The sequence below is a fragment of the Diospyros lotus genome, chromosome 4, assembly GCF_014633365.1.
Source record: "Diospyros lotus cultivar Yz01 chromosome 4, ASM1463336v1, whole genome shotgun sequence".
NCBI lineage: Eukaryota > Viridiplantae > Streptophyta > Magnoliopsida > Ericales > Ebenaceae > Diospyros > Diospyros lotus.
The window spans coordinates 4,342,969-4,355,305 of NC_068341.1; the positions used below are offsets into that span (position 1 = coordinate 4,342,969).

General features: G+C 35.1%; 2 protein-coding genes across 2 annotated transcripts; both read right to left on the bottom strand.

Moving 5' to 3' along the window:
• Window positions 1-414: 414 nt before the first annotated feature.
• On the bottom strand, window positions 415-7,127 carry LOC127798666 (mitogen-activated protein kinase kinase kinase NPK1-like). The gene is given in 18 exon segments (XM_052332198.1): window positions 415-518; window positions 2,207-2,274; window positions 2,375-2,712; window positions 2,838-3,071; window positions 3,163-3,364; window positions 3,478-3,527; window positions 3,618-3,677; window positions 3,873-3,912; window positions 4,091-4,191; window positions 4,319-4,400; window positions 5,192-5,262; window positions 5,264-5,275; window positions 5,380-5,457; window positions 5,629-5,709; window positions 5,956-6,066; window positions 6,194-6,259; window positions 6,462-6,503; window positions 6,587-7,127. Coding segments are annotated over 18 exon segments (2,049 nt in total). The 5' UTR covers window positions 6,899-7,127; the 3' UTR covers window positions 415-417.
• A 452-nt stretch (window positions 7,128-7,579) lies between these two features.
• Window positions 7,580-11,033, bottom strand: LOC127798806 (uncharacterized GPI-anchored protein At3g06035-like). The gene is made up of 2 exons (XM_052332417.1): window positions 10,870-11,033; window positions 7,580-8,454 (listed from the first exon to the last, which is right to left on the bottom strand). Exons 1-2 carry the CDS (start codon window positions 10,949-10,951, stop codon window positions 7,952-7,954), a joined length of 585 nt encoding a protein of 194 aa, XP_052188377.1. The 5' UTR covers window positions 10,952-11,033; the 3' UTR covers window positions 7,580-7,951.
• Between the last annotated feature and the right edge of the window lie 1,304 nt (window positions 11,034-12,337).

Consider the following 12,337-nt stretch of genomic DNA (forward strand, 5'->3'; position numbering starts at 1 on the left):
TATTACAAAATCTTAGTTTACAGAGATATCATCTGCCCGATATTTCCAGGCTGAACCACAAGCACTGAATACAAGAGTGGATTCGCCACACTGCCAAGATTAACTCATGCAGTGAAGGCTAAGTAGCCAATATTTCTATATATATTATTGAAAAACAAAATGACCAAAACGGAAAGATACATACATTAAGCAATAACGAAGCCTGATCATTCCAACAATGCAACAGCATCAACATGGATAGATCTATTTGTATGACTATTAATGCAAATCCTAACTGCTCGTTTTCCCTTTGTCAATATGTGATTTACCATTTGGAGATGACCCTTCCTTTTTTCCTTCACAAATAGGTGATTCAACTGTCATTTTCCGGAAAGAGACCAGATATGTGATATCTTTTGAGGCAACAAAGACGTACATTTATTTCCCTGGAGAAGCAAGCCTTGACCGGTCCTGTTGTCGAAGTAGAGTTCGGTCCTTTGGTGACGATGCCTTTGCCACACCTGCTAGACGCATCATCTCTGCATTATGCAAATTCAGTCATTATGCTTAAAAGAAAATCTATACTAAGTCATGTCGCAAGCATTCACAATCAAAGTGATTTCCCTATTGTCACCGTTGACTTTCTCAAAATACCATCCAGGTAGCCAAGTGAATAACTTAGTTGACTTCAATCTCAACTCAGACAGCAATCACTCATTGTCCAGACTCGAGATAAGCAAGACACAAGGGTCTGTAGCCCCATTAGCAAGTGCCGTCATGATAGGTTGCACTCTATAAAACACAGTAACTACTCAAAAGCCCACTCATTAAGCAATACGTGACATGACAAGGAAATACATATTCCAGTTGCTCATTAAGCAACAGAATCTCCGATCCAAGAAAACTCCCTATCTACTGAAAAGGTGATTCTAACCCTCCATAAAACACAGTATATTTACAAATAATTTCTCAAGTCTATTGATGATATGCGCTTCCAGTCAGAAGTACCTGTTAGAGTAGACAAAAAATGGCATGGATCATAGAGCAATTTGCAGTCAAAGTAACTTTCAAACTGTCACTCTTGACTTCCTTGGAGTGAAGAACTAAAAGAAGACATGTAATATTGCAGCTTAGAGTAAGATTATGAACCTCCATGGCAAAATACCACACATGTAGCCAGGTGAAAAAGATAGTTGAATTAGCTTAGAAAAAGAAAAACATAGTTGACTTCAACCTCACAAAGACAACAATCATGAAAAGTCAAGACTGTAGTGGGCCAAGACATGAGGGTCTGTAGCCCAATGAGCAAGTGGCATCATGATAGGTAGCACCCAATAAAACATAGTGCCTACTCCTTAAGCAATATGTGACATTATTGTTTCCAGTTGCTCATTCAGACACATCGGCTTCCTGTTACTTCATACAAGGGAATCCCTACTCAAAAGATGGTTCTAAACATCATTAAACACAGTACATTTACAAACTAGTTCTCAAGTCTATTGATGATTTTCTCTTCCAAGCAATATCAGGAGTCAGGAATGTCATGTTAGAATAGTCAGTGGCATGAGAAAAATCTAAGAAATGCTTCTATTAAAAACATTTTTTCTGTGGAGAAAATTGCTTCTATGAAAAACATTTTTACAAGAATTATTTCAAGGAAAAACAGTTTAGCATTTGGCCTAATAATCTAAGAAATGCTTTTAGTGTTGTTACATGTGTTAGACCATTGACTGAAAAAAGTTCTAGCGATAAAATTACCTAAACAGATATAGACAAAAGTGTTTGCGTAGTTGATAATATTTGATAAGTGTAGTGTCCACAATTCTAAATATTGATTGGGGTAATTTCGTTTAAAAACAATTTTACTTTCTGCTTGTCCCTTTGGTTCGCAGCAAAAGCTTTAAATTTCATTTCTGCTTCATAGCAGAAAAATAGTTTTAACTAAGTAAAAGAGTACTTTGATTTTGGCCAAACACCACAAAAAATTGAGCACTGTTATGTATTAAAAAAAGGCACTTTTATGGCTTCTCATTCACGGCCAAACAGGCCCTAAATCACAAGAGAACTAGATTTGAGTTTTTTTAATATGTTTATGTTCTAGGACCTAGAATCAAACAAGCTAGAGCTATGGTATGGATTGGCAGGTCATGAAAACAACAGGTCCCAATAAATACATTATCTTGCATTTATATTTCTCTTTCTTAATGACACAGAAAATTGGACTTGCCTCGTTTCCTTTCAAGCTCTTCATAAAGCTCTTGTTCCCATCTTCTTTGTCTCTCAGAGAAGCTTGCACTGCAGGAAAACATTTTCCACTTTCAAACTTAAGAAAGAAAATAGTCCATCGAAAAGGACACATAAACTAAAAGCACACATCAGGCATCAACTCAGATACCTTGAACTGATTAACTCCTGCTGAGGATCAAGTATGCCTTCTTCCCATTCACTAGGCCTACATGGTAGTACTTGTGAAAATGTTTGAACATTTTCAGCCCCATTGTTAGATACATCTTGGCAATGATTTGCACTTCCAGCAGTGTAGGCAACACCAATAGCTGCAGAAAGTCTTCTACTAGGCATGCGTTTGGGCGACCTGCTTTTAGGAGGTAAATTCAAATTGCTTGCAAAGTTTTCTTTGTTTTCAGTCCCAAAACCAATTGGCGAACCGGCTGCATTAACTGAGTTGTAATACTCTTTATACAGAGGTGTCTGCAGCTTCTTCAGATCTAAAGCCTAAAGAGTCAAAAGTATATGATGTAAGTCTTGCAGATACCCCCAGAATCAAAGATAAAACATTACACAAGTAAATATCATAATTTTATTTTGACAAATAAAAATTCTGTGGAAGCATTAAATACCTTTTCATCAAGGAATGCTCTAATCTTTGACTCGGTAACTTCATCATCATCCTCAGCTGCTAAAGGTCCACTTGGAAATGTGAACTCATTTTCCATATTGCTAGATGTTACAAAGCCTTTAGTGTTATTATCAATTGTTTGACACGAAAATAAGTTTACTCTACTTTTCTCCAACTCAGGACTTTCATCAAATTTGCATGGCCAATCAATTGGCTCAGACATAGGATTGAAACTCTGGATAATAAAAACAATGAACAATGGTTGTTAGAGGTCACTATGCAGGCAAAAAATATAATTGTTGGCTCACTTTGAGGTAACAGGTTACCTTATTTAAATCACCAGAAAGTAAAGGAGAATCAAACTTTGCTGATACTCCAACCATAAGATTGTCCTTATCATCTATCTGACACATGTCATCATCATAATTGCATGATCCCCACAGTGCACTACTTCCTGAGACCTTGTCAGGATATATAGTCGAGCATATCACCCTGTTATGTGTATCATTCAACCGCACATGTGTTGTCCTGATACCAGGGTCATCATGCTAGAGCATTAGTTCATCCTCACAAGTCATAATTACAAATAACAGACAACGATTTATCAAGGCACCCCAAGATCATTGAAAAGTAACACTTACGAGCTCTTAAGCTCAAACTGAGGCATTGCTGTCCACTTTCCAGAATGTTCCTGATTATTGTAGGATTAATAGCTAGCTAAAGAAAAGTTAAAGATAAATCTGCTTAATGCAAATTAAGAGGCAAAATGCAGTATACTGACCATAATGGAAACACGTAACACAGGATTGGTTTCCTGATGCTCCCCAGTAACAAAGGGATGCTGCAGATGATGAGCCAAACGTAAAAAAGGATATACATGGGAAAAAATGAAGAATAAAAAGCCTTGACAAAACTATTTAGTTGAACATTACACGTATCACCAGAACCAAGGAATTTTACTTGCATATATAAGTTAGAGCATAATGCACAACTACAATAAATTAACAAGTTAAAAAAGCCTAAAGTGCAAGAGCACCTGTAGCAGATCGGCAGCAGTGGCCCTTAGGTCTGGTTCCCTGTTGCCACATATTGGAAATGGAAAGATTAGAGAAAGAAACTTAAAAGTAGAAGATCAAATGTATTCTTATAATACAGTATTTTCCTACTGTAGATAAAAAATTATTCTTGATTGTTCTCGAGCAATGAAAAGTGTAGCCTAGAAGGAAAGAAAACACAATAGTCATGTGGCCGTACTTTTGCAAACATTTTAGCAAAAAGTCCTTGGCCTCAAAAGAGAGATGCTCGGGAATGGGAGGATGAGATTTAGTTGTTCCAATATGGAAGAGAGCTGCAACCTGAAAGAAACAAATGAACTTAGTTCAAAACAAATAAACTAGCATTTTATTGAGTTTTAAGGTTTTAGCCAACCAGAAAAATTGATGCCTCAGTATGAAAGTAAAAGAGAGTGGGAGCAGAACTTACCTCCTGATACTGCTGGCTCCAAGGAGGCTTCCCAGTAGCCATCTCAATAACAGTGCATCCAACACTCCATACATCAGCAGAGCTGAAATATTTGATATCAAAAGTAATGATCTCAAATGACTACAAAATGCAGACCAACAAATGCAGTTTATAGGCTGGTGTAAGTGAAAAGCATATAAGAATTTACTACACCAAGTAGTAAGAGTATCTTAATACACGTTGAAGGTATTGTTGAGGTGACGTTGGTTGAGGTAATGAGATAAAACAAGGGTAGCAGGTAAGTTATTGAAGCGATGGTCCTTGGAGATACAAAGTGCAATAACAGGAAAGGTGAAAATTCCAGATTTTCCCAAAAAGAACATCTTGAACATAATATATAAAAGCATTTGAGATTAATTTATTAATATTGTGATTCCAGTTTATAAACAGGATTTTTAAATAGAAAAGTGTGTCCATCAGGACCAAAAACACAATGGTTAAGTAGTCATGGTAATGTCTCACTTTGGAGACTGGCAGCAAATTCCTATTTATTCACCAGCTGAAATCACTCCTAATTTCACCTTGGACTTTGGCAATTTCAGATGAGAAAAAGGAAAATATTCTTTCTTTTAATTCAATGACGTAATGATGAAAGTTCTTTTCCCTTGTTATATAACGGATTTTTGACAGTAATAATATCCTGGTGTTCATGTGATAACTGGTAACACCTTTAGTAACATATCAGGATTGTGGAAATAAGAGCATTTTTATCTATTGGCAACATACAAAGAAAATGTGTCATATGTAGGCAATTAGGCATTACAAATTACAATTACGTCTTCAAGGCTAAAGTTAAAACTATCAGCAATAAGCATGTTGTATCATTGTACTCACAAGCTATGCCCAGTCTGCAAGATAACTTCAGGAGCCATCCAATAAGGAGTGCCCTTCATTGACTTTGCACCAGGTTATGGTAGCCTGAAGCAATCATCGTTATCTTAGATATCCCATATGCTACCAAAAAGGAAACTAAATAAATGAAAAGCAAAACAAAGATGAACAGAGGGAAATGGTGTTTATACTAGTTCAACAACTTTCTTTGACGCACCGAAGTCTGCAAGTTTTATGCAACCCTTATTATCAACAAGGATGTTGGCTCCCTGAAAGAAGCATGCCATTATCAAACACAAATACTTGCATGCATGTGGATCTTCATACAGATGTAAGTGTATAAATTCATACCTGTGTGAGTGGGTGAGAGAGAGAGAGAGAGAGAGAGAGAGAGTTTGGTTAGTGAAAACTAAAAACCATTTACGGGAAGGTAAAGGTACCTTTATGTCCCTATGCATAATCCCATTTTTGTGAAGGTACTCCAACCCCAACAACAATTGTTTTGTGTACATTCTTATTACCTGCAGGCACCAAATTAGCAAGAAGTTTCAACCCCAAACACCCAAAATGGACAATGTAGAATTAAGTCATCCAAGTTCAAGTCTAGCCTTTTCATGTGCAATGCCATTACTAGCTTGGAAAACAGAGATCATAGCCTCCCATTATCCCATCATATGGGGCTAGTTCAAGTGCATTATACAAAAATGCATTTAGGGGTGAAAATTCAACATTGAGATCCCAAAATTTTAGTGATATCAGTTACTTACAGACTCGGGGAATGAACCAAATTTCCCCAGAAGTGATGAAATGGATCCACCCGGAACAAATTCCAACAGAATATTCAGAGACTCCTCCTCTCTAGCTGTTCCTAAGTATCTCTTCAAGAAAAAGACACACAACAGATTGGTCAGACCGCAACTGAACAAAAAGACAGAAAACATTGCAGGGAAACAATAAAAATGGGCAAAAATGTTACTTGAATGAGGAAACAATTCAATTACTTACGACAATATTTGGATGAGAAAGGTTTTTAAGAAGCTTTACTTCTTCCTCAAGCTCTCTAATGTGGGCCTATTAAGGAAATTAAATAGATAAAAGCACAAAAACAATTGAAAAATTGGGTTAAATGCTATTATCACTCAACCAAAACAAAAATAATCAGACTGTAAACCAATCCAAAACAACAAAAGCAATGCTTGACATACAGAGAATATGAATCAATATTGTCATAGAAAGATATTAAATTGGACATGAAAAGGTCATAATTCCTTACCTGTGTTTTCTCTTTTGAAGCGCTGTTGGCCGCAATAGACACCTGCACGTATAACACCAACAATATCAAATCCCAAGCCATGAAAAACTAACTTAGATTTAAAAAACCAACACACAAAAATTAACCTGCTTGACAGCAAGAAGCTCTCCAGAATCGATATTCATTCCCATATAAACCCTGCCAAACGCGCCACACCCGATCAATTCACCTCTCCTCCACCTGATTGCCGGCGCATCATCTTTCTTAATTCTAGCAGCCTCCCCCCTCCCAATCGGCGGCAGTGCGGGGACCGCCGGCTTCGAGAAGAGTCCGATTCTAGATCTGCGAATGCTGGACCCGATCTTCTCCACGAAGCCTCCAAATCTAACTCCATCGTCGCCGCCGCCGGAGGGCTTGAACACCAGCGATCGGCGAACCGAGCCGATGAAGTCCTGCATGAGCCCGGCAGCGACGGTGGTACTGAGCCCGGAGTAAGATTAGAGAGATTTTGTCCTGTGATAGTGAAATCTAGGGTTTGGAGAGTTGCATTTCGCGTGACAGTAACGGGAGAGAGAGAGAGAGAGAGAGAGGGTGCGTGTGTTTTGAAGGAGGGAAAGAGGCTAGAGGGTATTTTTTTCAAAAATAAATTGACTGGAGAAGAGAGACGTTGTTGCCATACATATACTCGCGTTTGTGCTTCGCTTCTAATATTCGCCGTCCCCCCTCGCATTATGATGAATTTATGATACTGCTGCGTTTGCTTTTAGAAAATTACACCGCCACCCCCCAAGATATGACTTTAATACAAAACATGTTCTTTATACTTAATATAATTTACATTTTTATAGTTAACCTGGACGGCTGATTTACCTACTTTCTTTCTTGGTCAGCAATTGAATTTTGGGTTTTTTTATTCAGTAAAAAAGTTAATTTTTTTAGTAATAAAAAAATAACCTATAAATTATGAATGAACCTTTGCAGCAATTGAATTCATGGCACAGCAAGGATCAATTTTTACAGCCTAGTTCCAATTAGGCTACCAAGTTCACTGGTTTTTGAGATCATGTACATAATTTCTTCTTGCATCAATGAACTTGAGCTCACCCACCAAAGGGTAAACCAAAACAAGGAAACCCGAATAAAAAGAAAAGAAAACAGAAGTTCCTCCTTCCTCTTTGTATGAATCAAGGATACATTTTCCAGAAACTTGTCCATGAATGAAACAGCTTTTGGTTTCATTTTGTACTTCTCATTCTACAAAACCGAAATCGGAAAACTCCAAACAACAACACAGCTGGAGAAACATCGGCATACAGTCTCTCATCCTCCCCTGGCATCTACCGCTTTATCAAGACTCTTCAACATTGTTTGAGATTTCAATCGACAAAACATAAATTGGTATCCTTCTTCTTTGTTCCTGCACTGGAATGAAAAAGCATGATCACACCATGGTAGTTAATCCCACCCCAAAAAGCACATCAAGCTACTAATATCCGATCATGCACATATTCTCAGAGCATGAACAGGAAGTTCATTGCTAGAAGCAGCCACTGGCAGATCAGGCCAACCTTGGCCAAACCACCCACTGAGTTGTCTTCCATAAAGCTTCCTTTAGGAGTGTTTGTTGTCAAAACGACAACAATCCAGTTATCTTCAGAACCAATACCAGCTCCCGTGTATTTGGTGTCATTTAGATAGTCTGAATACTGAGACTTTGTGAAGTTAGACAGGACGAGGCTTGGATCCAGCTTGGGAACACAAGCAGGTAATATTGCTCCCTCCTGTGTTGTCGTGACATTTAAATGACACTTGGCTAGAAGTTTTGGGTAGGTGGAAAATTGAGGTTCAGTTCCTGGCACAGTGTTAGATCCCGTCGTGTTTGTGCAGGGTTGATCTTTGAATTGGTCAGCCATTTGCTCAGCAAGGCACTCGGCTTTGTCATTCTTTGTCAGAGCTGCCAACTTTAAGGATGCTCGATAGCTGTTAATTCCTTTAAGAAGAGTTTCTTCTTCATCTGCACAAGAAGGCAGGGATGAAAAGTCAAGATATATTACAAAATATGCACAAACATGCATTCTGAGAGTGAGAGATTGGTTTCTGAGGGGATGTTTCATGGCACCAAAATGGTTACAAATACCAGCCTTCACATTTATCCAATGGTAGATTGATTAGAACATTATCTCTTACAACATGGTGAGCTAATTGAAATGCTAACTTTGAGATTTTTTGTTTGAGAAAAAGATAGCAGTGATATAAAGAAATTTGGAACGGAGAGTGTCATAATACATGAGAACAATATTTGTTCCAAGTTTTACATGCATTGATTAATGACATAGTAAACCTATAAAATTGGCTTCAAGTCAAGGAAAGGATTTATATCACAATCTTGAGAATATTTGAATCTGGCTACTGATAGTTCAGAATTGTATTGTTCTGGAATGATCTTAAAATTTAAAGCTAAAAGGGAAGTTTTATCAGACAACTATAAGACCATCTTTGTTGCATAACACAAAATATTGAAAAGTGCTAACATGTATCGAATGAGTGTAACTGAGATAAGTATGTTATAGATAATGTGTGGTCGTACAAGGAATGACAAAATAAGAAATAAAATTATATGTAACAAGGTTGGAGTTTTACCTATTTAAGATAAGATGGTTTGGATGTGTGTGCAATGATTGATAGGCACACATACAAAGCAAGTGAATGAAATGGATGAATTCGTAGCAAAAAAGAGACAGGAAGACTAAAAGAGTTTGTTGAGAAACCCTTAAGTATGAAATAAAATATAATGGTCTTATATAGGATACGACAATGGATAGAGTTGGTCATAGGTTGAGAATTTATGTAGCCAACCCCACCTAGTAGGATTAAGGCTTGTGATTGTTATTGTTACTGATCTTAACAAACACTTCCTTGGCATGCAGTTTAGCTAAATCTTAATTCCATAACTTCAATTGTTAAACTTCAAGCTGTACTCTAAATCCTAAATGTTAATGTAGCTATGAGATAGGTTCTAGCTAGTAGACCCAACATTCTCTCTAGACTAATGAAACATATACATAATTACCCCTTTTTTACAACTTTAAAAAATACTTGCTCTCCAAATCAACAAGCCTGAATTCACAAGACTAATGAAACATATACATAATTACCCCTATCTTACAACTTTAAAAAATACTTACTCTCCATATCAACAAGCCTGAATTCACAAGACTAATGAGACATATACATAATTACCCCTTTCTTACAACTTTAAAAAATACTTGCTCTCCATATCAACAAGCCTGAATTCACAAAGAACAAGTGAACTCAGTGCTAAAAATTAGACAAAAGCTTAGTCTGACTTGTTGGACATCATCCCCATGTCCACATAAAAGAGAGGGGAAAAAAAAGTACTTCTGGCATGCTGGCTTAATGAATTTATTTTGAAATTCATTTCTCCATTACGTTTCTCACAAGTCACAACCAAATTACCAAGCCACCATGGTAAGAACCAATAGTTCTTCTATTTGACAATAAACCTCAAAGCTATCGTCTCTTCGCAAATACCTACAAGTTATAAGACACTATCGTCCAAGTTGTGAAAGAGATTCTTGAGAAAGTTAGACATAGCATTGGGTTCAACAGGGAATTTCAAAGCACTTCTATACTTGGTTAAATTTCAAATAACCTAAACCATTTATGCAAAGTAAGACCAACTTTGGCAAACTAAATATATAATTCTCAAATTACCAAACCACATTATTCACAGAATCACAGATAAGGGAATATTGTCCACCAAGAGAGTGCAAATGAACAATATCACCGACCAAAGAAAATTTAGACAAACAAATAAGCAAGTAAGCAACCAGATACATCATCTGGCTAGAAACATCCAATTTCAAGCAATCAATCTCAGAGTAATTTATGTATTTATCAAGTAGATAACAGGAAAAAACAGAACAAGCAACAGAAAGATTTGGCAGATCTATGTGTAAAAAACACAAATTCATCCAATTAGCATACAATCAATTTCAAGAAATTCCTCTCACGTTGCCCCTTCAATTGGTCTCCCCCTACTCCACGAATAAAGCAATTAATACTTGTGAGGTAGATTACAGCGAGAGAGAGTATAAGCAGGAGAAAGATTAACTGATCAATGTACAAAAAGCAAAAATTCGTCAACCTAGAAAACACCCAATAACCAAGCAATTCCAGTTGGATCAAGATAAAGATTGCTTTACAAAGTCGACCTCCTACTATGTGATGCCAATATATATAATATTAGTTTATGCTCAACAAAATCAACTCTAAATGATTCTCAAAATCAAAAAAGATCATAACAAAGAGAGAAATGCGAATTGCCTTCAGATCCATAAAGAAGAGGAACAAGAAGTCAAAGAAAGGGAAATGTACGGAATCAAGAAGAGGAACAATGTGCCTTTACCATCACATTTGACTGTATAATTGTTAAGGAGAATGGAATGGAGAAGCAGAGAGAGGAAGAGACAGCGTTGAAGACACGCCATTTCCGGTGTTCGAAGCTGAACCAGACACAGAACTGGTGAGAAAGCGAGTCGCTGGAGGAGGATTCTTTATAGCTGGCGACGGCGAGGAAGTTACGACGTCGTTTGGTGAGCTATCACTATCGGTGTACTTCGACAATCCAACGGAAAACTAATATAATCACAATTTTAATAAAAAAAATTGTAAAGACGTTTGTTTGATTGATAGTGCGAAAGGTAACCGATTCCTTAGTCCTTACTTAAAAGACACGCTACAGCAACGAATATATCTTCTAAATTTAAGATTATAAATTTAATTCTTTAACATTGTTAATATTTAGGCTTTAATATATATCCATGTCTTTTAATAATTAAAAAAATATAACATTTGATTCATAAAATATAAAATATTAATAATTTAAATTTAAATTATTAAAAAAATATTATTTTAAATTCTTATCGTGATGTCTTATTAACCTTGTCATTCATATATTCGTTTTTAAGAGTGAATGTCACGTCAACAAGATACATGATAAATTTAATATTTAATTTTTTAATAATTAAAAGAATTTAATATATAGTCTCTAATATAAAAAAAATTAAATTTCATATAAGACTAAAAATATTTTAAAAAATGACAAAATTTCATAAATAAATCTAAGAATTTCATTAAAAAAATACTTAAAAATAATCCAAAAAATAAATTTTATATAAAAAAACCTATAAATTTTATAAAAAGAGCTAAAAATATTCACAAAATACCTAAAAAGTTAATAAAAAATACCTAAAGATAATTTAAAAAACCTAAATTTCAGAAAACACCTAAATAAAACATATAAAATGAAATTTATGTTATTATTATTATTATTAGGTCTATTAATAAAATTTGTAGGTCTTTTTTTAATATTTTTAGGTCTTCTTTATGAAAGTTTTAGGTATGTTGATGAAATTAAGGTAGTTTTTTTTTAATATTTTTAGGTATTTTTAAAATATTTTCAGGTCATTTTTATGAAATTTTGATATATTTTTATAAAATTTAGCTCTTTTTATTACTTTAGGTATTTTTAACTAAAATTTTAGGTATTTTTAAGAAATTTATGTCTTTTTTTTGAATATTTTTAGCTTTTTTTTTTATCAAATTTGTAGACCTGTTTATAAAATTTATGCTTTTTAATATTGTAAGGTCTTTTGTGAAATTTATGTCATTTAAAAAATATTTTTAGGTCTTTTACAAAATTTAGTCTTTTTTTATTAAATTTGATTTTTTTATATCATGAACCAAATATCAAAATATTTTTATTATTGAGAGACTAAATATAATATTTATGTGTTAAATTTAATTTGCCTTGACATAGATACGGACTCTGTTTATTTTCAATTATAATAAGGAGTTAAATAACAATTTTTAAT